Source organism: Perca fluviatilis, chromosome 18 (genome assembly GCF_010015445.1).
Source record: "Perca fluviatilis chromosome 18, GENO_Pfluv_1.0, whole genome shotgun sequence".
NCBI lineage: Eukaryota > Metazoa > Chordata > Actinopteri > Perciformes > Percidae > Perca > Perca fluviatilis.
Window position 1 is genome coordinate 21,569,959 of NC_053129.1, and position 27,385 is coordinate 21,597,343.

A 27,385-nucleotide genomic window follows, 5' to 3' on the forward strand; every position below is an offset into this window, starting at 1 on the left:
TAGTGGGGTCATTTAAGAGATACAAACGTGGTCCATTAGCCCCACGCTAAGCTACTCAGCGGCTAACGCTACTCTACGCTAACTCGCCCAGTGTTAGACCCAGGTGAAAAAAGCTTCTGGGGGGGGTGTTTGGCTCGAGGTCATGGTGCAAAGGACCCTAGGGTGAATTACTCCGAACCATCACTTTAACTGGGGTTTTGGGCATCAGTGTCTAGCCACTACATTCTTTGGCAGGTCTGCCCATTGTCATTAAGCACAGAACCCCACATGTTCCCCTTCATAATAGTGACAGATGTTAAATCAGCTGGACAGCATGAAGCCTCATCAACGTATGAATACATCTGTCAACCTCAACACTTTTAAGTTATTTTCTCACCCATGTGTGTCTCAGTAGCACCGTTATTGTTAACAATCTCTTAAAACCTGAAGTGCATTATTAAAGTGATGGTTCTGAGTAATTTCACCCTAGGGTCCTTTGCACCATGACCTCGAGCCAAACACCGCCCCAGAAGCTTTTTTCACCTGGGTTGAACATTGGGTGAGTTAGCGTAGAGTAGCGTTATCAGCTGAATAGCTTAGCGCAGGGGCTAATGGATCCAGTGATGTATCTCGTAAATGACCCCACTAATAATGCCTGAAATGATACCAAACTTCTACACTAGTACAGTGCCTTGCGAAAGTATTCGGCCCCCTTGAACTTTGACCTTTTGCCACATTTCAGGCCTCAAACATAAAGATATAAAACTGTAATTTTTTGTGAAGAATCAACAACAAGTGGGACACAATCATGAAGTGGAACGAAATTTATTGGATATTTCAAACCTTTTAAACAAATAAAAAAACTGAAATATTGGGCGTGCAAAATTATTCAGCCCCCTTAAGTTAATAACTTTGTAGCGCCACCTTTTGCTGCGATTACAGCTGTAAGTCGCTTGGGGTATGTCTCTATCAGTTTTGCACATCGAGAGACTGACATTTTTGCCCATTCCTCCTTGCCAAACAGCTCGAGCTCAGTGAGGTTGGATGGAGAGCGTTTGTGAACAGCAGTTTTCAGTTCTTTCCACAGATTCTCGATTGGATTCAGGTCTGGACTTTGACTTGGCCATTCTAACACCTGGATATGTTTATTTGTGAACCATTCCATTGTAGATTTTGCTTTATGTTTTGGATCATTGTCTTGTTGGAAGACAAATCTCCATCCCAGTCTCAGGTCTTTTGCAGACTCCATCAGGTTTTCTTCCAGAATGGTCCTGTATTTGGCTCCATCCATCTTCCCATCAATTTTAACCATCTTCCCTGTCCCTGCTGAAGAAAAGCAGGCCCAAACCATGATGCTGCCACCACCATGTTTGACAGTGGGGATGGTGTGTTCAGGGTGATGAGCTGTGTTGCTTTTACGCCAAACATAACGTTTTGCATTGTTGCCAAAAAGTTCGATTTTGGTTTCATCTGACCACAGCACCTTCTTCCACATGTTTGGTGTGTCTCCCAGGTGGCTTTTGGCAAACTTTAAACGACACTTTTGGGATATCTTTAAGAAATGGCTTTCTTCTTGCCACTCTTCCATAAAGGCCAGATTTGTGCAGTATACGACTGATTGTTGTCCTATGGACAGAGTCTCCCACCTCAGCTGTAGATCTCTGCAGTTCATCCAGAGTGATCATGGGCCTCTTGCTGCATCTCTGATCAGTCTTCTCATTGTATGAGCTGAAAGTTTAGAGGGACGGCCGGGTCTTCGTAGATTTGTAGTGGTCTGATACTCCTTCCATTTCAATATTATCGCTTGCACAGTGCTCCTTGGGATGTTTAAAGCTTGGGAAATCTTTTTGTATCCAAATCCGGCTTTAAACTTCTCCACAACAGTATCTCGGCCCTGCCTGGTGTGTTCCTTGTTCTTCATGATGCTCTCTGCGCTTTACACGGACCTCTGAGACTATCACAGAGCAGGTGCATTTATACGGAGACTTGATTACACACAGCTGGATTCTATTTATCATCATTAGTCATTTAGGTCAACATTGGATCATTCAGAGATCCTCACTGAACTTCTGGAGAGAGTTTGCTGCACTGAAAGTAAAGGGGCTGAATAATTTTGCACGCCCACTTTTTCAGTTTTTTTTTTTTGTAAAAAAGTTTGAAATAGCCAATGAATTTCGTTCCACTTTATAATTGGGACCCACTTGTTGTTGATTCTTCACAAAAAATTACAGTTTTATATCTTTATGTTTGAGGCCTGAAATGTGGCAAAAGGTCGAAACGTTCAAGGGGGCCGAATACTTTCGCAAGGCACTGTACAAATAGGTTATGCACTCATAAAACGATGGATTGGAAAGTTTGTAAGTACACCAGAAGCGTATGTAAATAACACTTGCCTGCTTTAAATAACAATATAATAAATAAAATAATAAAATATAATAAATAAAAATATAATTTAAATACTCCGAACCATCACTTTAAAACAACAATTCTTGTTTGCGGTTTTGGAAAGTCATCAAATGAATTTTTTGGGGTGCAAATCAACAGCATTTCACAGCCTGATTCACTGTAACCTAAAGTAGTCGAGTTATCATGAAGATAGTTTGTGTGTTTGACTTACTTCCTGAAGGTGGGTATGGATCCCTGTAAGGACCGTCCAGGAGACGTGCCCGACCCGTGGCTTTGTCCTGACAGCAGGCTGTCTGTTTCAAAGGCAAACATCCCGTCACGGTCGTCAGGAACATCCAGGAACTCCCCGTCGCTCCACACTCCCACTGTGCCATCCATCGACTGGTATCTAATCTCTATGGTAACGCTGGTCTGAAAACAGAACAAAAGCAGATGAAAATGAGCATTTATTATCAGCATAGTTAATACGCCTTCCCTTCCGTATACAGTGCTGTTATTTAACTTTAAAGCATTTGGTGGAAAGATCATTTTATTTCACATTCCACCTGCTTCTGATGTGTACATTACCACCAAAATCTAATCAAAGGACTTTGTGACGTGTATTTAGGATTTCCTACAATGCCAAAAATTGGAAGCACAATTAACGTCCCTGAGCCTGCTATAATTTGTTTGTCAGTGCAACTTTAGTGATCCTGCACATTTTCATCTGGCACTATCATCAGTCAAAATAGAAATTTGAACTTTGGTTTATGACCTAATACCTGCAACTAATGACATCTATTTCACCCTCAACTTTGTGTACTTTGTATTTAGTGCTAATTAGCAAATGTTGGCATGCTACCATGCTAAACTCAGATGGTTAACATGGTAAACATTATACCTGCTAACATCAGCGTGTTAGCATTGTCATTTTGACCATGTTAGCATGCTGATGTTAGCATTTACTGCAATGCTTTTTTAAATTTGTGTTTTATGTAAAACACTTTGTAACAGTGATTTTGAGAAGTGCTTAATAAACTTGTTATAATTAATAGGCTATAAAAGGAATTTGACAGATCAAAAAAGTTAGTTATTTTAACTAGTTATTCTTTATCTTGGGGTTTATGTAAATTATATATGTATGCATTTATGTTTGTCTACAAATGTTTTGGGTTTGCGATTTTCAACTCAAGATGGCCTGGTGTATCCGGTACCTTTCTTCCTGACCTCAACAGGGAGTAAAGGCTGTTACCTGGGTGGTTTGAATTTTAATGATTATCCTAGCCTTATTCTTGCAGCGCCTGGTGTAAATATCCTTTAGGCAGGGTAGGGCACTGCCTATTGTTCAACACAACACACAGATAACACCCCACCCACTGTGGCACTGTGACAGGATATTTATAAATCTGTAGTGAAAGAGTCCGGTAAAAAACAGTCAACACCTTAAAGCTTAGTCTCGGCTTATCTAAAGCAATCTATTTAATTGTGTTTAGAAAAAGCTCTCAGTATAGACAACAACCTTTGACAGTGATATAAATCATCTCTCTACCTGGTATTTGCTGAGGGAATTCAGATTGAAAGTGAGTGTTAGTTTAAACCAGGCGAGACACAGTGGTGACACTGTAGTTTGTCTTTGGTGTCTTCTGGGGAGTTGTGTTTGGACAAATATTATCCTCCTAACACTGACCTCATCTTTATTACGGAGCAGCCAATTTATTTTACTGACAAAGACGGATGACGAGAAAATATACTGTCATTCCCCTTTCTCCCTCCATGTCGCTCTCTCTTTCTTAGATCCTCATAAGGCAATCACTGTAGTCCACCACGAGTTAGATTTGTCACTATGGCAACCACACCAGTGCAGTTGTAGGTAAGGTGTTCGGATGTCAGATTTAGTTTATTCCTACAGGAATGTAGAGTACTGAAATTCTCTTAATTGTGTGATTTTGTATGTATGTGTGTTTGTGTGTGTGTGTGTGTGTGTGTGTGTATAGTGTAAACCCTAAAGCACCCTAATGCTGTGTGTCATCATCTCAGAAACATCACATCAGCACTCCCTGCTCCACTAACACAATTCTGCACCCCGGGGTGCTTTAAAATCTCATACGGTTAAGTTCTCCCTCACACATCCTATTGTACTGCTCTCATTTACGTACACATATTCACTCTTACATTATGTATTCACCCGCAAAATCATCCTCACACTCATCCTCACCACTGAGCTGCTCTTGGTTCAGATGTTCTAAACACAATTTCCAATCAATAGAGAATATCAGGATTAATGGTAATGACAAGTGTCCTAAGGTGCTGATGTTGCTAAGAGACTGTTGTATTTTCATCAGATCCTGCAGGTCTTTCAAAGCCCGTGCCTTTATAGGTCAGATGAGGGCTGTTACTTCTTCTATTGCCACTGCTGCAGGTACAAAGGAAGATTGATTTCTCCATTTAATGTTCCCTTATTTGCTTGTGAATGCATTTTGCGGACTAATACGATTTTATTTCAATTATATGGCTGTAATGTAATTCATATCATTTTACAAATGTTGTCTGTTTGATTTTAGATTTTGAAATTTATTTTTGGACTTTTCCCCTTTAATTGTCCTCATCACATTAAATATATTATGTACCAATTGTTTTATGGCTGCCCCATATTGAAGTATTCTATGATGGTGCATCATTTGTACACCCTTAAATTTCATCCTGACATGTTTGGTATTTTTGGAAACCAGGCATCTCCACTTGAATTTAAAATAATTTTTTTTCCTGTATCGCATTAGTTTGTTCTGATGGGTTCAGTAGGGTTGAAGAGGCGTCATGTAAATGGTGTTTACTCCTCATTTTGGATTTCCAGATAACAAACCCATAGCAGCTGATAAACCTGCATTAAGACTAAAGACTAACTTATTTCCTCTTTTTATTTATTTGTTTATTTTTTTTAATTTTTTTTTTACAAATTACCATGTCTACTTATGAAGTTGTTGGTGAAAATGATTTATCCATCCAGCAAATACGTAGCAACATAGCATTCCTTTGGAGTTGTCCCATATTCACTCTGCTTTCAGCTCTGTTTTCTTCTCTGCCAGCGTTACTCATTAAAATGAGATGCAGAGATATGAACAAGCTCTACAAATATGTTAACATTCCCACTGTGCAACCCCTGTAGACGGCTGACACTTCAATGTGAGAGCAGTGTCTAGCTTTAGATTTACCTTTATTGACGTGTTGTTATCGTCGATGAGTGTGTCGGTCAGCTCTAGGTGTCCCTCTTCAGCCACCTTCTGAAGTACCATACAGAAAGTCCCCACCAGTCTGCAGGGAAACATCAACAGAGAGTCACTCAGGCTAAACAGAAATCAATGAGATCAATACATGGCATTACATCAGTACATGGTCTTTGTTTCTTCTCTTCACATCTGTTTTACCTCTGTGTACTTTTTTAGTCTTTTTTAGTAGTTGTCACATCCCTAGTTTATCTACTTGTTCAGTCAACTAATAAACACAAATAATACTTTGGTATTCACCAAAAACATCTGGTTTCACCAGTTATCATCCGGCTCACTACAGTATGTCACTCCTCGAAGCAATTTAAAGGAAGTAGATAGCAGCTCAAATACACACACACGCACACACGCACACACACACACACACACACACACACACACACACACACACACACACACAGCCAATCAGTCTTCCTTTCACCCTTCACCTATCATCTCTTCTTTTTGTATCCTTATTTTGTACAAAACTGTGAGAAGTATGGTGAGAAACACTGGACACAAATATAGCTTTTGTCAGATTGGAACATATTAACACATTTAAAAATACCCTGTAATGTGAAAGTTGCTAATACTGCTGATCCCACTGAGAATCAATTTTCCAATTCTGTAGCTTTAGCTGCTTTCAGCTCAGTTTATTGGTTTGGTTTGTTAATCCCTATGGCTGCCTCCATACTGCAGTTTAAGAGCTGCTTGTATAAAACAAACCATGAGCAGCCACACCCAGCTCAAGAGTTCAGACCAGCTTATTGCAAACTGCACTGCCCTGCGTGAATTTGCATTCAGTGGTGTTTGCCTCATAATATACTACAATAAGCACCATTAAGAACACATTTAAAAACTTTGGTGTGACAATTAGCAAAAATGTTATTGTATCTAATTATCTTGATTAGTAGATGCCATCTATCTGGTAGTACGTCAAAGAAAATGCTAAAATAAATATATTCCAAAAATTGTTTGCTGTGCGACTTGGGTCTGCAAACATTTCAGACAGGTAATTTTCCAAAGCTTCAAACTAATTTCAGCACCAGGCAGCAAATTCTCAGCCACTTCTTTTAAGCTTTTATCAATGCCCCCAAGGACAAGTAAATAAATTAGAATAGACTTGCACACCATTTATTCACGCAGCACTTTGATTTGATTTTTCTAAAGTTACCTTAAGAAAAAAAAGGTCTCTCTTTGTGTTTCAATTTGAAAGCTGAAGGCTGCAGAGATCTTAGTTCTAACGTCATATGCGGCACATTTTTTAACTGTAACTATTTTTCTTCACCATAAACATTACAAGAAAACACTTTTACAAATGTAGATGCCTAAAGAAACAAAATGTAAGTCTGACAAGTCAAATTAAAACATTAACATCAATTTTTTTTTTCTTGTGTAAAACCTTATGGTTGTATTAATGCATTATTTCAGTATAGTTTTGCCGCATTCAAGTTATATCGGAGTTACTGTAAACACCAGTTTCTGATTTGTAAATATTGTTCTTATCAACATCCACGTCATATTTATAACCTTTTTCTGAAAGCTCTAATACAGAAGTGGCTGAAAACCAAACAAACATGAATGACTTACATTAGTCAAAGTCCTTATTTCAAGGTAATTAAACCCAATGTAATGGATATAGAGCTTTATTTTCAATGCATAGTATTTTTAACCCTCACATAACCAACTCTGCAATCGGGAAGCATACTGGTTTGGGCTAGGTTCATTTCTATGCTGCCCAAGGATCCTCCATAGAACATAACAGTGGGAAGAAACCCAGTACATTCCCTATTCAGCTAGCCAATTAGAGCTAGTGAATAATTTACAGAGTTTCCCCAAAACAGTGTGTTGTTCGCAGAGCAATCAGCAACACAAAGAACATGCAGCACAGCCCACACTGAGCCACAGTCATTTCTACTGTAATGGTCACTAGCTCACACAACACCCCCACACACACACACACACACACAGCTATTATTCTTTCACTCTCCCTAGATCAACTGTATGGAAAGGAATTCTCATGCTCTTTCTCTCTGTAAATGAGTGTAAAAAACCTTAGTCCAAAGTTGTTCTCTAAATCAGATTCCTGTGTCAGGTCCTGAGGTCCTGAGTTCGAACCTTTTTACAGTAAAGGCAGTGCTACTCACAACACTGCTCTGATAAATGAAGTTGATTGATTCGAAGAAATTACCAAAAGAGTTTTCATTTCTGTCTCAGGCATTAGCTGACTTGGTAAAGCATGCACCTTGTTGACTGAGCATTGTAAGATTGAGTCCCCACAGTGCCAGAGGACATATAGATTTGAGATATTCTCGTGTTTATGATATTCTTAAGCTGTGAGCAATAGCACCTGGCTTCCCCCAGTTACAGTTTTTTCCAATTGCTAAAACACAATTTTGCAAAATTCACAAAACCACACACCCAAACTGCAAAATACCATATATATCCTGCAAACCACTGCAAACCACTGCAACCAAAACTACATATAGCATTATCAAAATCAAACTTTTGCACCACATGGCACACACTTCATTCATATTACCAGATTTTTGTCTAACCAACTACACACTGTTGGGCATAATGAAAAGCACTCGCATCTTTAGAATGCTTTGCCATAATACTAAAATAGTTCAAATTGTAGAAAATACGTCAGATTGTTCACATGCAGAGACCTTATCATGGTCATTGCACAGACCTTATCATGTCATTGCATTTCTGTGCGTGATTTTCATTTTTATTTTTATTCTTATGTATGTGTGATATATGTGTGTTTATGTGTTTGTTGTGTTACAGTAAGATTGTCTAAGCTAATGGATCCTAAAATTTCCTTCGGGATGAATAAAGTATCTATCTATCCTATCTATCTATCTATCTATCTATCTATCTATCTATCTATCTATCTATCTATCTATCTATCTATCTATCTATCTATCTATCTATCTATCTATCTATCTATCTGCAGATACACACACATGATGTTGAAACATTTATGTTTGAATTTTTAACCAAACAAGTCAGTGCAACATATGCACAGCAGATATATTTACATAGGACTGAACAGAAATATGCTCACAACAAACAGTAAACTGTAGAAAGAAGAAAATTGCACAAAAAATATATATATATAAAAAAGAGGTGCTCACATGTGGTCTTTTTATAGTGCTTACTTTATGATTGAAGTGGTAACAATAAAGCATTGAGGTGTTTGGCCAGGTGGCGCATATGTTGGCCAATTAGCTCATGTAGTGTCATTTTGAATGGCAGTGTTTAGAAATGGCAGACATGTGACTTTATGTCAGATTGTTGTGTCTTATGCAGAGAACCGTGTTCAGTGCATTTAAAAAGGGCCATTTCGAATTGCAAAATGTGTGTAAAGCAGAAAATGTGTTTAGACTTTTGGAGACTTGAGAAGAGGTTTTGCTCTCTATGTGTCAGTTTAAATAATTGTGCTATGCATGTCATTTTAGTGTGTTAGCAATTGGAAAAAACTGTAATGCAGCTTTTGCAGTGTTAATATGCACTCTTCAAATCTTGCCAGATCTCACATGCATTTTCTACAGTAAATGCATCTTCTTGTCCATCTCCCTCTTTCTTTATCTCCATCTATGTCCTCACCTATACCTTCTCTTTTGTCTGGAATTGGTGGTGACGAATTTAACGTACAGTTGAAAGTGAGTCTACATTTGTCAGCAGAGCTTCAAAACTTAATAATGAGGTAAATTGAATCTATCAAGTTAAGTATGTGCGCCCCTTCAGGTTCTGGCAGATGCTTTCTCTGTGAAAGTGCATGTCTGCCAGGCGCCCCACTGAATCACTCCATGCTCAACTTTACAGGCTTGACTTTACTTGACTTTACTCAAGAAAAGTCTGTAAGGAAATTAATGGTTTAGTGCAGTCAGCTTTATCTTTGAAGATAACAAAAAGGTCTGCACCTCTGAGCTATAGCACTAAAAATACTAACCCACCACAATATAATCCTCTTTTCTTCCCTAGACAGTGGTGACCAATATGTCCAGCAAACGGTCTATCATTTCCTTTCCGCTATTGTAACGTGTGTACAAGTGTTGAATAATTGAACTGAGCAGGGCCTATCATGTTCTGGCTCACTTTTTAGCACTTCTAAAGGTGGCATTCATTATTGATTGTAGTTCTGCAAACAATTTACTTTCATCTGCTTTATAATTCAGAGCTCCCTTCCCTTTCAATTTGTATTATTTTTCTTTGTGTGCCTCAAGTTTCTTTTGCAAATTGATGCATGACTATGACGAAATCTCTGGCTCAGGTGAACTTGAAGAGAGCTTTGAAATGTGAAATATTTTTTCCAAGTCAAATAGAGTTGTTCTCAAGTTTGCAGTGCACTAATCCACCTCAGCTGCTGATAACTCAGCTTGAGGACAGTTTGAAAGGAAAATTTTACAGCTGACATGTGTGTGTGATTTGGCCGAGGAGCAGCTTCTGCCAAGCATTGCCCCCCACCGGTGTACACACACTGATGTGAACATGAGAACATTCAGCAAACATGTCTTTGACTGGTGTTCAAGGATGAATATCTATTGATTTACATGGACGCAATCAATACTCCAGTGTTTTACACAAACCACAAACAATAAAAAAAGCTATTAAGACTTGTTCTTGGCTGTCAGTGTCCATCAGCTTGTCATGCCAATCTGGGTGTGTGGTTAGAAGCAGTAACATTTCTCTTGTTGATCCTACAAGCATAAGTGTTGTTCCACGTTCACAGCAGTAGTGTTGTAGAACCAAAATAAGCATACAAATGTAATGTAAACACAGTATGACCCACATTTGGTTTATTCAAATGTCAGTCTGTAAAAAGTGAGAGTGGTAGAAAGAGGAAATAATGGAGTTATTGTTTTTCAATTTACTGCAGTGCCTGGTAAAGATGCAATTAGAGATGGGTGATGATGGTATATGTAATTTTGATGATGATATAGTTAAGTTTATGGAAAATTTATTAAAAAACCTTTCACAAAGGTCTTTGTAAATCATGTGGTTTAGACCTACTCTATCCTATCCTGAGATAACTCCTGTTGTGATTTAAAATAATTAAAATAAAATTGAATTAAATCTCATCTCAGAGGGAACTGGTTTCTGTAAAATTAAAAGCCCATTATAAAGATAGAACAGGGAAAAAGTTTAACAAGTTTAAAATATTGAAATTGTATAGAAAGTAGTTCAAAAGTGTTGCAGAGTTTTACATTTTTTCAAAAAACAGCTCATATACCCCCAGAATTTAAAATTTTAAACTAAATACTGTTCTTTTCCCAGATCTGTTTGTGCCATGGATTATGTCTGCAGAAGAGGAAGAAGAAGAAGAACAAATAAAGTTTTTAGTATTCAAGGCTGACGTTCAGATAACCCCACTGTCGGACTTAATTAATTCTCATTTGGTTTTATAATAATCTTAGGGTGTGCTGGAGTGGCGCAAACAATCAGTGAGCTGCATCTACAACATCTCATCTTCAGTCTCGTATTGCTTCCAATCCAATTAAAAATTTTAAATCACCCACTTTAAACTGTCAGTGTATGAGCTCTATGTACCAGCATACATACGTTTTTCTTAAAGTGCTCATATTATGCTCATCTTCAGGTTCATAATCTATGAACCTTAACCTAGTCTATGAACCTAGTCTAGTATGGATGTGTTATTATTTGATTTACTATAGATAGACAGAAAGGAAGAAGATAGATGGAAAAGAAAGAGAGGAAAAAAGAAGAAGAATATAGGCTCATTCAAGATGAACTGAAGGGCCAGGGATTGAACCACCAACCTTCCAATTGGCAGGTAACCTCTCTATCACTTAGCCACAGCCACCCCTATGAAGTCAGACACAAATCTAACTAGCATGCATTGGGCGCCGATCGCCGGTCATCGATTCTGTGCAGACCTGGCTCATCTCGAACGAGCCTACTGTGTGTGTATGTATGTATGCATCTGTGCCTGTGTGTGCATGGGTATATGTGAGCTGTAGGTAGGTAGATATACAGTGTACGTGTATTTAAAGAAGAATTGTGTTGAATTGTTTTGTATTTAACTAAAGGATAAAAATAGAGAAAGGGGGTAGGACTAGAACAGTTTGTTTATGATCTTCTTCCTACTCCTTTTTGAACATGGGAATTTCTTATTTGAATTATTTATAATAATTTTGGTAGATTGTGCTGAGAAGTACATGTCCTTATTTATCTGTCATTTTCATTTTATATATGTATGTATATATATATATATATTATTTTTGTTACATGTTCAAATAAACTACTACTAGAATACACATCCCAGAATGTCACTGGGTAATATCGATCGGACTATTCTGATATAGGATTTTAAAATTAAAGGCTTAAATAATTGTATTTAGAAATTGTAACAGAATAGGTTTACATGGTTTAATTTTCAAAAAACACCATATTTTTGTCATACTGCACATTGCTGCAGCTCCTCTTTTCACCCTGTGTGTTGAGCTCTCTGTTTTAGCTACAGATTGAGGCATCACACTTCTATTCCATCTTTGTTGGGAGTTGCACATGCGCAGTAGCTAGGTAAGGACAACCAGCCAGTCAGAAGCAGAGTATGAGGGCGTGCCACGCTAACATATTGGCGAGCATTATAAAATGTGTTACAAAGTGACATTTGTCACGGAAGTAAAGGCTGGACTACAATAGAGCTGTTTGGAGCAGTTTGTGAACAATGTTTTCTGTTGGAGATGGTAAGTCCCTTTGGGGTGGACTTTGGGCGTTTTTACTTTGTAAACCTATAACATGCACAAAAAAGATGTATAACACAATAAAGGTAAGGGAAAAAGCCAAAAAGCACAATATGAGCATTTTAAATGTCATTATGACTGCACTATTGCATTTTTCTTAGCTGTCTTAACCAAAAAGCTTTTAGGCTCCAAAGTGTCCTCAACTCAGCTGCCATTCAGGTTACACAGGTGGCTACATTTTAGCCCCCTGTACTTCCTCCCTATGCACAAAGTGTTGATCCAGGTGATATATGAAATAACATCCGGAAAGTCCAGTTAGAGTAGTATATCTGTGAGTTAAGGCTTATCATTGACAATGTAAACCTGCAAAGCGGTTTACTGTGAGACAGGAGTTTACCATTGTGGAACGTTATCACAAGGTATTGCAAGGTAAACAGTAACACGTGTACTAAGCTTGCTGCAAAACATCTGATCATCTGAAAATAACATTAATAATTCCAATTATTATTCTTAGAACTCCCTGATGTTTCTCAATAGAGCCCCTGAGAGCCACTGACCTCTGAAGATCTTGACTATATAATCACACAACCTTTCTTTGCTCCAGTGCTCAGTAACTCTCACACAGTCTACTCCACAGCATGCAAAATATAAAGGCATCTTTCAGCCACAGGGGAAAACAAATCATAAAACATGGTCTATATGCCACTACGGAACAAAGACCATGCCGCATCATTGCTGTCTCTTTGTGTTGTGGTAATGTGATATGGTCGCACAGTGTGACACACTGGCCTTACAGTGTGTTGGTGCAGACAGTAATGAAGCAGATCAGTTAGCCTGGTAATGATGCTGCTTGTGGACATATGGAGCAGGTGTGAGAACAACATGACTATGACTCATCTTAAATTATTTACCCACTTTAATATGCGCAGGGTTGTGCTGTGTGTGTGTGTGTGTGTGTGTGTGTGTGTGTGTGTGTGTGTGTGTGTGTGTGTGTGTGTGTGTGTGTGTGTGTGTGTGTGTGTGTGTGCAGGTAAGTGTCTTTGCACGCAAGAGTACTTGTTAATGCACACGTTTTAGTGTATATTTTGCTTGTGTATGTGCATTTGAGGTCGTGGCCCTATCAAGCAGTAGGTGGATGGCAAAAGTTTCTTAATTGCATCAGGTTTAAAAATAGTGAATGTATTTTTCTTTTTCTTGCTTATTTTCTCTCTGGAATCCTCCATCTCTGTGCTATATTTTAACTGGCTTTGAGTACTCAATGTTTTGGTCTGCAGTGCACCATAGAAATACAATTTTATTTTACAATAGAAATTATCTGCACCAACTGAATGATGAAATACTGGTTCCAGACTGCTGTCCATGTCATAAAAAACAACCAGGCTAATCAGAGCTTTGTAAACTAGACTACGAATAGGGATCTTCCTGTGTCAGAACTAAAAAAATACCAACAGAACATTTTTAACATGTTAGCATGTTAGAATTTGCTATTTAGCACTAGCACAAAGCACAGCTGAGACAGATGAGAATGTCATTAGTTTTGCTGAAGGATTGGGCAAACTGAGATTTTGACCTGATAAAAGATGAAAAGTTAAGGAACACTAAAGTTACTGAAATTCATCCTAAGCAGATCTTAATGCATGTACAAAATGTCATGACAATCCATCAAATAGTTGTTGAAATATTTACTAAAAACCACAAATGAGAACTTCATGGTGGTGCTGGAGGAAAAAAACAGGAGGGTCACAAAATGTGGCATGATTCATACTCAGGGGACCATGGGGCCCTATTTTAACGATCTGAAACGCAAGTATGAAACGCCAAACGCAAGTAGCTTTGTGGGCGGATCTCGGGCGCTATTGCTATTATACCGGCGGGATAAATGACTCTTGCGCCCGACGCAAATCTTAAATGGGTTGGTCTGAAGTAGCTAGGTGTGGTTTGGGCGTAACGTGAAAATAACCAATCAGAGCGTCATCTCTCATTCCCTTTAAGAGCAGACTCGCTTGTTCCATGGCGGACTGCTATTATGATGGCGGATTTGCCTGGCGCACGCCAGCGGGAGCTGTCCGGCATGTGGCAAAGTAATAAATGCCCGTCTTAGCCGGGTGGCGATGTTGCTGCGGCCTCTCGGGCGCATCTCCTCAACTCTGGAGAGGATTCTGCAGCCATGGAACGTGGGCCTCCAAATGCACCACCTGCTCCTGTTGGGCCCCTTCCTCCTCCCCCCACTCCATCTCCGTCCACCGGGTCCACCAGGAGCGCATCGCGCATTACTCCCGGACCAGATTCCGCCGGACTGTCCAATCCCACCGTAGTTCAACATCACGTCTCCTTAAGTCCTCTAATATTTCCTCATTTATGTCATCAACACATCCATGATTCATGGAAATGTGTAAAACACAACAAGCCACAAAGAATGCTGCGACTTTTTGAGGATTGTACTGTAAAATGCCTCCTGACCTATCCAAACACATGAAGCACATTTTCAGTAATATTTTTCTTTGTAATTATGTATGGTTTTCAAAAATGGGAACTGCTGTAGATGAGAGAAGTGTATGCGCGTTGTGCACACGCTACATTATGGCCAAGCATGCGCCCCTAAAATAGCATCTGAATAACGCGCTACTGACTTTAGACTAGCGCCAGGTTTTTCCTGGTCAGTGGCGGAATTGTTTTCTGAAACTGCAAAATAGGACCACATAACGTTTGCGCCGGAACACGCCTCCTCTTTTCGCTGAACCGCCCCCTGGAGCGCAAATACATTCCCTAATTTACCGACATGCGTCTGTGGAGGGAAAAGTCCGCTGTGCGTCGGGTGCAAAATAGGAATGATACATGCGTCGGTGTACAAAGGCAATTGCGCTGAGTGCAAGATAGGGCCCCATGAATGTCTGAGCAAAATGTTGTGCCCATACATCTATTAATTGTTGATATTAATAGATATTTCACAGGATAAGTGAAAACTTAACCTGTGCTTACAAGTTTTCTGGGTTGAAAATAAATGGTATTACTACTTTTAAACTTGATGCAATTAAGAAACGTTTCCATCCACTCACTGTGTAATAACGACACTATCTCAAATTCACATGCATGTACACAAGCAAAATATATATTAAAACAAACGTGTGCACATAAACAAGTACTCTTGCACGCAAAGACACTTACAGTCACACATACACACACGCACAACACAACCCGGCACTCATTTAAGGGTATAAAATTCAAGATGAGTTATTGCTCATGTTGTTCTCACACTCAAGAGAAAACATTGACATGCTGGTGGTGCTAGATAAAAAGTGAGGAGATTAACATGTCATTAGAATACATTATTTGGGCTCTAAGATATTTCTGTAACAAATTTCCTGGTAATTCATTGTATAATGTTTTAGATTACTAACAAAAACACAAAAATGCCAACCTCATAGACTATTACAGGAAAAGTCATATGATTGCCAAATTTTATTTTAGCCTGGGTCAAAGTTAGTCAAGCTAGTTGAATTGCAAGCTTTGACCCTCTCTGAATTGTCATGTGTGGCCGTCCTGTTCCTGTTTTCCTCACAGGTCACACAGAAAAAATATAAAGACAGTGGTACACACAGGACATATACATCACCACCCACATACACATAAACATAGACTAGCATACTAACATACATAAGTTTTAATGACATAATGTGTCTTCAGTCTGGACACATTCGCGAACACAAACGCAGCAGCTGTAATCCCACCATAAAGACCAATGTAACTAGGACTACAGTTGAAAATTAGCTGACTGGCTAACATTGGCGCATTTACAGAAATGTTGATTAATGTGCATTGTCCTAATCAAATAAATAAATATATAAAAAAAAAAGAACTGATTGGATTTGTTACTGTCACAGGAGACAGACACTGGCACAACCAGCATACGTCTTACCAGATCTGGACACATCAGCCTGAGTGGCTTACAGTGCAAGATACACTTCAAGGGAAACTAAGATGAAGAAAACAAGAAAATTAGGAGTAGGAGTAAAGGAAAATTACTTAATTAGCCAGTTTTCACCATTGCCTCTACACTAATGATTTCTTTGGAATAATTGCAGCATGTGATCCCAGCTGCATCATCCACTTAAGCACCCTGTGTGCTTCTCATGTTTTGATTGTTCGGAGAGTGTAAAGTGAAAAATGTGCCCATTGTTGAAGATCTAATGCGGTTTCTTTACCTCCACTCCGCTCCTCATGTGAAACTCACTCATGGCCAGCTTTGTGGTTTGGAGTCTTTTACACACACAATTGAATCAATTTAGAACAAGCTTTCAGGGAATACAAGCGTATTCTGTGTATCAGTCTGAATTGGTCACAGGCTGTGACAGGAAGTCAGGAAGGGAGATGAAGCCACAAACTGTTTACTCATAAATGCTGTTTGCTGTGGTAAATGTGGTTAAAGAACAGTCTAGGAGCAGTGGTACAACCTTACCTGTTGGAGAAAACTTTGCTGTAATTGTACACTTGGATCTCCAGCATCTCGTTTCCATCCAGTCTGCTGGCAATAGGCCATCGAAATACCTGGAAAGAAAGAGAGAATATAATGGTTTTAGAAGATAGTAGGGCTGCAACTAAACTATATTTATTATATATTAATCAATCAATTGTTTTAATTCAAAGTCTATAAAAGTAAAAAAAAGTAAAAAGCCTTGTCCAATTAGACTTCTTCAAATGTCTTGTTTTGTCCGACCAACAACCATAACAGTTGGAACCAGAAGCAGATTTTTGCTTTATGATCAACTATTTACTGCTCACTATGGAGTAAACTAGTTGGTGTCTAAAACCAGTCCACAAACAGAAGGCCTCATGTCAGTATGGATATGTTCCTCTGAAGGGTCCGTAGGTTGATAAGAATCCTCACCAGATACAGGGGTGCTGTTCTGGAGGGAATAATACACTACAATGTTTTATTTATCACCATAAACATCTCCGGGTTTTATAGCACCGACTGGGAATATTGATTAGCTTTTTTGCTACAAGGTAAAACATTAAAAAGCGGCAGCCATGCAAAACTGTATGGTAATAAATGTCTTGAAAATGTCTTGCATATCCTTGAGAAAAAGCTCAGGCTGTGAGACGTGTGAAACCACTCTTTGATGGATAACCTTCCTTTGGCATTTTCACTTTAATTAGCTCTAAAAAAAAATTCACGTGGCTCCTTCAAGAATAAGGAAAAGGAAAAAAAACAACCACATCTTTGTTTGAAACCCTTTCCACCACAAATCTCCTCAGTGATGTCTTTACTAATGTGCTTTGTCAGGCTGATCAGACACTCATTATGCTACTTTGACTACTTTCTCACACCAGTAAGCACAAAGTACATCTCTCAGGAAGGGCTTGTCGTGCAAATGACATAAACCCTGAGTCTGTATATTAGCTGAGAGTTATTTTATCAGGAGTACAGTCAAATAGGTAAATGAGCTGTAATCAAGTCACATCAATTGTAGAAACAAATAATTTGTAAAAAGTACTTCATAAAGTCATTGATGACTTTGTCCGCATCATCAGTAGCTATAAAATGCATATTTATGGTATGGTGGATTTTAAAACAGCACAAATCATGTATGCCTACATGATGTATAAAAAATAACAAAAATAAATAAATATAAATGACTCCCTGAAATCTATCTATATCTATATCTAAACATTGGTCACTGTTGTAGAAACTGCCCTGCACACTTCGTAAGATAAAAAAAAAGTTTAAATAATTGAATAAACAAATATAAAATCTATAATCAGAATGACATGTTGACATTAGTATGGTACGACTACTATCATACTTATCAATGTTGCATTCTTTTCAACTGTATTGTATTGTTGGAAGTAATTGACATTTTGTTTGTCCGTCTGTTTTTTGTTTTTCTTTTCTTTTATCCCAGATTGTTCGTATAATTATTTATAGAACAAAATAAATTTCACTTTCTGGAAATGTTCCCCAGTTAAAAATGTAAAACATGCATTAACAACTCTCTTCAACTTCTAATTAAAGCTCAAATTATCAGCGCAATATATCCAGAACTCCCTTGCTGCTACATTATGTACATTAGTACATTATGATAGATGTGCTAAAAGCATCTAAGCAATGAAAAACAAGTCCTATTACAGGCATTAAAATGCAGTAAAATCTGCCAGAAAATTGCGATGTATTACTCAGCTCTCCTGTGTTGATTAACTATGACAAGGCAGCAACATTAAGTAAATAACAAAAACATTCATTAGGAAGGTTAAAAAATGATGAATTAATGAGTTGATTCACATTGAGTAAATCCTCTCTGAGCCTTCTCCTATGTACTATAATATCTTGGGAAATAGGTTGTATGAGGGCAGAGGCTTGCACAGGTGATTTAAAACTAATTTACCCCCTGCTAATATTGGCCTCTCATTGACGATAACAGTGCGGGCTGTCAGGCAAGCGATCCATCAGGATTGTCCCATTACCGAATCCTGTGGTTCCCACCTGCTAGTGGTAGACCTGCCTTAAAGAATCTGTGGATGTGTGCGTTTGTGTGTGTGCACTGCATTAAACCATCCCTCTGAGCTCTCTACCCTGAAACCCTGCAGTCTGTGGTCTCTCTTCCCAGGCTTCAGCCATGCATGACCAGTATACTGCTGCCTCTTTCTTAGCTGCATTTCACTGGAATCAATCAGCCTGCAAAACCCCTCAGAGGGATGGCCGTTGGCTGAGATTATGGCGAACACAGCCGTGCCACATCTCATTTACAACTAAATCACGTCTAGTGTGTTCGATCAGCGCAAGACAGAAGGAAGAGGCCCCAGCATGGTGTTAATGTTGCACCGATGACAGCGCACACTGCTAATGGACGAAATGACGTCTAATATGCACATACCGGGCATCTAAACAAATTACTTTATTTTCTGTGAGGAACTTCATTTGTGCGGTGGACAAATAAGACAAATACAGCAAAAACAGACAATCATAGCACAGTCATAGCCATTATTTGTTAATCCAAGCCATGATACATGGAAAGGATATATAAAATGCATACATAATTCAAATACAAATTACGATACAAAGCTGGGGGGGTACCGTTGTCAGAAACAGGTGGGGATGGAGGAAGTTAAGAGTTAAGTAGGCGGATGGAGGTAGGTAGGTACAAAACTAGATGTGGACCTTCTGGTTCTGAGGGGAAGAGTCATAAATCAGTGTCCAGAGCACATGAGGTTGTAGATGGTGTTGAGAGTATGTTGAGAGTATGTGTGTGTGTGTGTGTATATATGTGTGTGTGTGTGTGTGTGTGTGTGTGTCTGTGTGTGCACGTATGTGTGTGTGCACGTGTGTGGTGTCAGGCTGTCCTGATGCTGATTAGCTCCTTTCGTGCCTGATGATTTTTGCTGCTGATCGTTACAATCCTGTTGAGGGGGTTTGAGGATGACAGCGCTCATCGCTCCAAACTATGCCGTGATATTGAAGCTCAGTATGGATTCCACAAAGTATCTGTAGAACGCCTGCAGGACTGATGGCTGGAGCGTCCTCATCTTTCTGAGGAAGAGCAGGCATTTTTAGCACTTGGAGAGTATCATGCTCTTCATTGGTCTTAAAGGTGAACTTGTGATTGATGGTACTGCCAAGGTATTTAAACTCCTCAACGCGCTCTAATGTCTGGCCATTTACCTCCAGAGTTGGTGCAGTGGGCTGGTCCCTCCTGAAATCTACCAGTAGTTCTTTGGTTTTGGTGAGAATTAGGTCCAGGTAGTTGTTCTCACACCACCTTGCAAAACTTTTCCTTACTGCGGTGGAGTGGTGTCAATAATTACTGTGTCGCATCCTAGGATCTGAGCTTCTGCAGTCCTTTGTGTACAGGGGGAACAGGAGTGGTGAGATGACAAAAACTTGTGGTTCCCCGGTGTATATGGTTCTGTTAGAGCTTTAGTGGCCAGAGCATAACACACACTGTTGTTAAAATGACACATACACACCACCACAAACGTGATCATGTTTTCTTGATCCAACACTGGGGACTTTGGGCAGCCACATTAATTTCACCAGAGAAAGAAAACATTTTACTCATTTTAATCTTTGACTGCACACACAATACAAACACGTGTATGTGTTGGCGCAGGTACACATTTCACCTTTGCTACATTTATAAACACAGATGTACGAACTTTAAGCTACAGCTCACAGCCATGTCAACTCCATTATGTGTCTCTCAGCGCTTTGATTGTCCTCATTCTCTGCTGTCAAAGACTACTTATATCCAGAGTAACACACATGCAGGAAATCACAACATGAAGGAGTAAGCTGTTTATGTTGCCTAATGCCTTCATAGCCACCATGACGAACAAAAATGCTTACAGTGGTTTAAATACCCACACAGTGGAGAAAAATAAAATGAGACCAGAGAATCCATTAAGGTGAGAGAGTGGAAAGGTTTTGCATGCTTCAGCTGTGCACAAGTTTTAAACAACCGAAAGGAATTTGGCTACAGGGTTACAAAAATAAAAACACAATATACTGTACTCTTGCAATAAAAAGGAGCAATTTTTCTCAGAAGAAAGCAATTTCAGATAGTGCTATGCAACATTTGGCTGCAAAATATTAACATTTGTCAAGCCAAGCAGTTCTCCAATACAATTTTCTTACTATCTATAAGCCAAGTTTAAAACTTTTAAATCTCCTATTCTTTTGTTATTCAGTAGAAAGAGATGATTAATCATAATGTTTGGTTTCATGAATAAATTCTTTATGGGATATCGATATTGCCTTCAGCTGACAATCGTGAACAGACAAATACATTTCTCAACAGGCTATAAGGCTGCTGGTGGACCGATAAAGATCCCAGAAGTGGTAGCCCATTCTGTGTCGTATGACCTTCAGGCCACTGAAGTGTATAAAGCTGAATAGTTTCTGCAGTCGAGCAATGAAGCACTGAGTCTTTAAAGCTCTTTCTTTATCTGGATTATTCCATTTCTTGTGTCTTACAATAATTAAATGTTTATAAGATATAAACAGTGTGTCGTAGTGGTAAATTCTAATAAACATGTAAACAGGGACTCGAAACAACACCCTTAAGTTCACTATTCATAAATTGTCTTTGCTCTTTACCCCAATTGTGTGTAGTAGAAGTGCACATTTTTACACAAGAACACTTAGCAAGTAGAACATTCTTTCAACTCACAAACATACTGTACTTGGTGCAACTGCAAGAAAATACATATTCAGGTGCACTTTTTATCAGTTACACTAGTTCATAAGCATGTGAGTCTGTATCCTACAACTTTGTGGACTGCTTTTGTTTGCCTGCTAGCCATGTTAGCTCCAAGCGGCAACTGCCAGTGCTGAAAAAATGAAGCCAATGCAGAACTGCCAAAAATTGCAGTTCATTGAGTGGCCACTTGAGGCCGGCTCCAAAAGACCCCAATGTTAAAATGTCCAACTTTACAGCAGAATTAAACATGTTTACAGTCTAGGATAAAAAAACGGTTTTGGTCTCTATAGTTAAGTTCCCCTTAGTGTACATGACAACTTTTTTTTAATAATTTACCCGTTTTTAATTTTATTCAGGCTTGAAGTTCTGCATAATTCAGGGCGTTCCACTTTGGGTGACAGGTGGGCTGCCGTCACAGTAGACGAGTATAGACTGTAGGCTTCATTCAGGAGATATGTTGATATTTTTTTATACAGTCTATGATTAGCTCCCAGACTTTGTCTATTCTTGACCAAATACCTCAATGCCGATATTGTGACCATATTGTAGGGTTGAGAATTGGTGCTTTTACAAAATAGTTTACCAATGAGATTTTAGATAAATAATCATCAATAATGTGGATATATTGACTAAGTGGTTAAAGGCAAATAATAAAACATCTAGAACAGTCTGGTAAGTTCAGAAAATGACATCACTCTACTGTAATGCAGCCTGTAAAACCAGGAAAAGAGCACACTTATGCCATACTACGATATAATGATATCCAAAAAACGATATCTAGTCATATATACAATATTGATATATTGAGCAGCCCTACTACAAGCCTACCCCTGCTATTTCTTGTCCCCTCTACTTTCGGCACCACCACACCAGTACATTACACGAGGAGAATTTTTATCTGACTGCAGCTTTAGGGTGGGAAATATTGCACTTCTATCATTATCATTAGTAAAAAACAAAAATCATAACAAATAGCTTCACCCAACCCCAATCTGAGCACAGGTCTAATCGGCCACAACAAGTGAAAACACCTGTACGGGTGTGCAGGGAGTTTTGTATAGTTGGTAGCTCTGCACAGATCAGACTTGAAGATGTCAAGTAGTCACTGTGCCTCTAACACTGACTGACGTAAAACTGCTGCAATGTGCTTACGCTACCATTGAGTCTGACTTGCTTTAGAAAAATGTATCACAGACTATGTGGATAAAGAAATGTGCAATAGTAATCTGAAAAGCAATCACCATGGACTGTTATAAAAAACAACACTGGTCTTATTTTAGATTCTCCTCTCTACTTTTTGAGCCTGTCTGAAGAACATACATTACTATTCCCAGCTCCCCCTCTAACTCTCTGTACTGTATGATACACAGCCTAATTGGTGGAGTGAGGCCACTCATTAAAAGTGACAGATATGACCTCACTAACTGGAAGCCTTGAGGCCACAGTGGCCAATCAGAGGTGATAAATACTCAACTGAAGATCAGCAGCTATTACCGCTATGATCCCACGCTGGAGCATTGACCGGGCCGTCCTCAGTTTCCCCCGCTCACCATCCTTTGATATTTCATGACTGTTGCCATGGACACAGAGGATGAAAGCATCTCTACAGTATGATTAATTATGAACAATATGTTCTATCTTTCATATTCACTCCCTGCAAGGGTTGGGAGAAATGTGTTATACAGTATTTACAGTAAGAGCAGTCTTTATGCAGTGTGTAGGCTTTTGTGTTTAGTTTACAGGCTTGTTGTGATCTTATGATGATGCAGTCCTCTGCACTTGAATTGCAAGGCTTAGGTGTATTCTTAAAGGATTAAAGAGATACGGGTAGACTGCTGAAAGAGGCAGTATAAGCCACCTTCCCATTACAGCTGGCTTTACCAGCCAGCTCCATATGCTACAATATTTAGGATGGTGAGTGAAATATTAACAGTAAAATATAAAATGCAAGAACTTCACGCACCGACATACAGTAACCTTTCATTATTCTGCTTCTTTAAATGGCTTTTTTTACCTTTCATTTTGTCCAATGTGAATTTGGTTTGAATTATACAGCAGTTGTATCCTTTTGAAACCATTTTGGTGATATTCATCTCTTTTGGAAAGTCATGCTTCGGAACATTTAATGACCTTGAGTTTAGTTATTAAAAACTGCACCTCCAAATATGTATTATTTCTTTCTTTTTACATGTACGCTAATACTGAGGATATACAGAATACAGAGAGGAGGGATACTGTGTCCATCCTTTGTTTAATGCATTTCTGTAAATTACATAGTAATAACATAGCAACACAGTAACACATTGAAATACAAAACCTTTGCAGTTAATACTAACTTTGGGGAACCTTTGTTAAGTAATTTACTAATTTTGTTGAGACTGAGCTAATTGCGGGATTGTAGTTTTTATTTTGCAGTTTCCCATACATTTTTTTATTTATCTGCCATTCATTTTCTATTTATTTAAATAAGTACAGTCTTATCTTATCGTGGAGCTCTCTCTTTTTTTTTCTCTCTCTCTCTCTCTCTCTCTCTCTCTCTCTCTATATATATATATATATATATATATATATATATATATATATATATATATAAAAAGAAAAGATTAATTTATAAAGATGATGCTTTACTGACCACTTGACCATAAGTAAGAAGAAGAGAAGTAACAGTTGCTTCTGGACTCGACGGAAGCTGGAATATTGCTGGTGCTAAAAAATAGTTTTTTGACTTCACCAGTTTTTTAGATTGAGAACTGCTCCAGGGAGGTGCTTTCCCATCTCTGAGTATACTGAATAAATGATGATCTGAGCAGAATATTTCCTTTTCTTTAGAGTCGAAAGGGAAGCTCAAGGCTTAAATTTGAGCAGCCAAAATTAGAACACTAGAATCTACAGTTGGCATACTTACTGTAAACTAATTTAATGACTTTCTTATTTTAGTGTGACAAAGCAGCAGAATTAAACAAGTGTTGGGGGTATTTTTATATGGTAGTATTGCCACATTTCCTTGAGTAAAAGATCTAAGTACTTCCACCATTGCAACACATACACTAGACGTGTGCGTGCGTGCATGTGTGTTTGACAGTCTGGATGAAACGGCATTTTTTGATGAACTGCTCCTGCAATGAAACTCACTGACACCGCTGCATGTCCATCTCATCCACCTCACCACTACCACCCCAACCCAGTCTCAATTTACTTTTTCAATTGGACTGTCTGTCCCTGTTTTTATTTCCATCCCCACTCTTTTTCTCTGGTGTCATGCTCCAATGTTTCTGAATTCATCTCTGTCTCATTTACAATATGTGTCAAACAAATGCCATGGTTGCAGACATATTGACTTTAATCCAGTCAGAATCTTTCATTCACCCAGAATGTATATTTATCAATGTTGTAGCTGCTACAAGCTCTGGCTGCTATAGCTGATGTACTGAAAGATTTTTTCAAGGAAATGTGATTATATAGCCTACATTCCATTTCATCTTTTCTTTGTACTATATTTTCTGTATTTTGTATTGTTTTCTTTGTTTGTACCCTCTTTTTTCTCTTTGTGTATTGAAGTGCCTTTGTTTTTGAGGTGACTTTATCCAGTTAATTCAATAAAGTCTCATTTTGTTTTAAGCTGGAGTCTAATAAAAATGCAATTAGCTCACCAGTTTCTGCTGTGGAAGACCAGATGGTGCAGAGATAATGAACAACACATTTGTCAAGTTAGGTGCTTCACAACTCTGTGCTGTGAGATTTTCTGCTGAGATGGATTTTTTTCTCCTTTTGTTTTAAACAGAACTTCTACCTTCTGTTCATCTGGTGCCTATTTTTCCAACTATGCCATGTAACAAATAATGAAACAGTAGCCCAAACTGGGTTATTGTTTCACCATTTTTATTAATTAAAAAGCATGTATTTGTGGAGGACAAGAAAATCTGTGAACAAGAATGATAACTAGAGCTGAGCTGCCCCAACACACAACTTCTGACAAACATACCTCCAAAATGTTCTCAGTATATACTGTTCACTAGTACAGCAGTACCCTCTTATCATAGCTATATAGTTTATGGCTATACATTTCTCACCTGCTGTTCGGTTTACACACTGCTTCAGATGTACAAACCACTCTCTATACACTCTGTTAATCAGCATTTGAATTTGTGTTATTGTAGTTTTCTGTTTATGTACATATTTTGTCTTTACAGTACCAGTTCATATTTCATAGTTTAGGAACTTGGTGGAAAATGCATTACTTTACTTTGTCTACTGAGTTTTTGTGCCAGTGTTTGGCACTGTGTCACTCTTGAAAGAGACTCATTAAGGCAGAGGAGTTACAAACTGATGCACATGGGTACACAGAGAATAGCAAAAGAGAAATGGGAGCTTATTAATGTTTCTTCTCCTAAGGGCTCAAACAACAACGTAAAAATACAGCATTCACTAGAGAAAATTTGGTTTTTGCTATATATCTCTGTGTGAACATCAACACACTTGATTAATTCTACTGTTTTGTCATTCTAAACCCACAACCAACTTGAAAACAAAATGTCACTAAAATGAGTTTCTATATTTTCTATTAAGGATGCTAACTGTAGATTCCAATATGCTAATTTTGGGTGCTCAATTTTCTGCTTCTTGCTTCCCTCAAACTCAAATCAGGCAAAGAATATATTCTGCTCAGGTCATCATTTATTCAGTATACTCAGAGATGGGAAAGCACCTCCCTGGAGCAGTACTCAATCTAAAAAACTGGTGAAGTTCATAAACTATTTTAGGCACCAGCAATATTCCAGCTTGTGTCAATTCCAGTCGCAACCCATGCAACTTCTCTTCTTCTTACTTATGGTCAAGTGGTCAGTAAAGCATCATCTGAAATATGACCTCCAGAGATGGATCACCCTAATGCATGAAGTTACGTTTTAAGAGTCTTTTATTCTCCGGTGGCTCACTGGATATGAACCCTGTACTACTGAGTATGATGTATATTAGTTTAAAAACCTCACCCTGATAGTAGTATGTTCTCATATAACAGATACACCTTACTCAAGCCCTCTAACTTCTTAAATCTGATTACACAGGCAGTCGGGGAAGTTTTGTGGAAGTGACGTCACTGTGGTCTCTTCCTGCTCTCTTTGATCAGCCGCAGCACAAACTTGAGTTCAAGCTGATGAGGCTTTCAGTGGTGAATTACGGCAAGAACGTCAACAGTGACACAATGACTACTAAAAGCAACACTTTCCATTATAGAAATAGTTTTTATATACTACTGATTTATTTTGCAAATTAGGTTTTGTCGGTTGATTGTTTTTGTACTGTGCGCATGTCATACGTAGTGTGTTTGGGGTGGATGGTTGGTGTACAAACCATAGGGTTTTTACGCCCTAGCTCAGGTTTCATAACCTCAGTCCCTTGTGTGGTTAGGTTTAGGCAACAAAAGCACTTTGTCTATGGTTAAGGGAAGATTGTTTTTTGGTTAATAAATGTTAATAGATTAAACATTCCATGTTTCATGCTCCAAATCACTGTGGATGTAGTCTATATCGACGACGTTTCATTTCCAGGATTGTTCAAGTACCACCGGAAATTACGCTGGATGTCCGTCACCTTTCGCTTTCTTTGTGTTGGCATTTTAAACTCCGGTGGATTTAGGAGGACTATGGTTAACTGCTCCTCAGATCTCTGCAGGGTAAATCCAGACAGCTAGCTAGACTGTCTGTCCAATCTCAGTTTTCTGTTGCACGACTAAAAAAACCTTTGAACGTACACATGTTCCACCAAAACAAGTTCCTTCCCGAAGCTATTTTGTAGAGGCACCGTTGCTCTGTCCAAGACGATTATGATTGGTTTAAAGAAATGCCAATAAACC

At 38.6% G+C, this 27,385-nt stretch overlaps 1 protein-coding gene across 11 annotated transcripts in view; it reads right to left on the reverse strand.

Moving 5' to 3' along the window:
- Nucleotides 1-27,385, reverse strand: part of otofa (otoferlin a) — an 86,704-nt gene that overhangs the window by 44,589 nt on the left and 14,730 nt on the right. For all 11 annotated transcript variants that reach the window (XM_039782264.1, XM_039782258.1, XM_039782263.1 and 8 more), the window contains exons 3-5: nucleotides 16,797-16,885; nucleotides 5,574-5,673; nucleotides 2,597-2,796 (exon numbers count right to left, since the gene is read on the reverse strand). In XM_039782264.1, coding sequence (XP_039638198.1) covers nucleotides 2,597-2,796; nucleotides 5,574-5,673; nucleotides 16,797-16,885 — 389 coding nt within the window. The remainder of the gene's footprint in view (nucleotides 1-2,596; nucleotides 2,797-5,573; nucleotides 5,674-16,796; nucleotides 16,886-27,385) is intronic.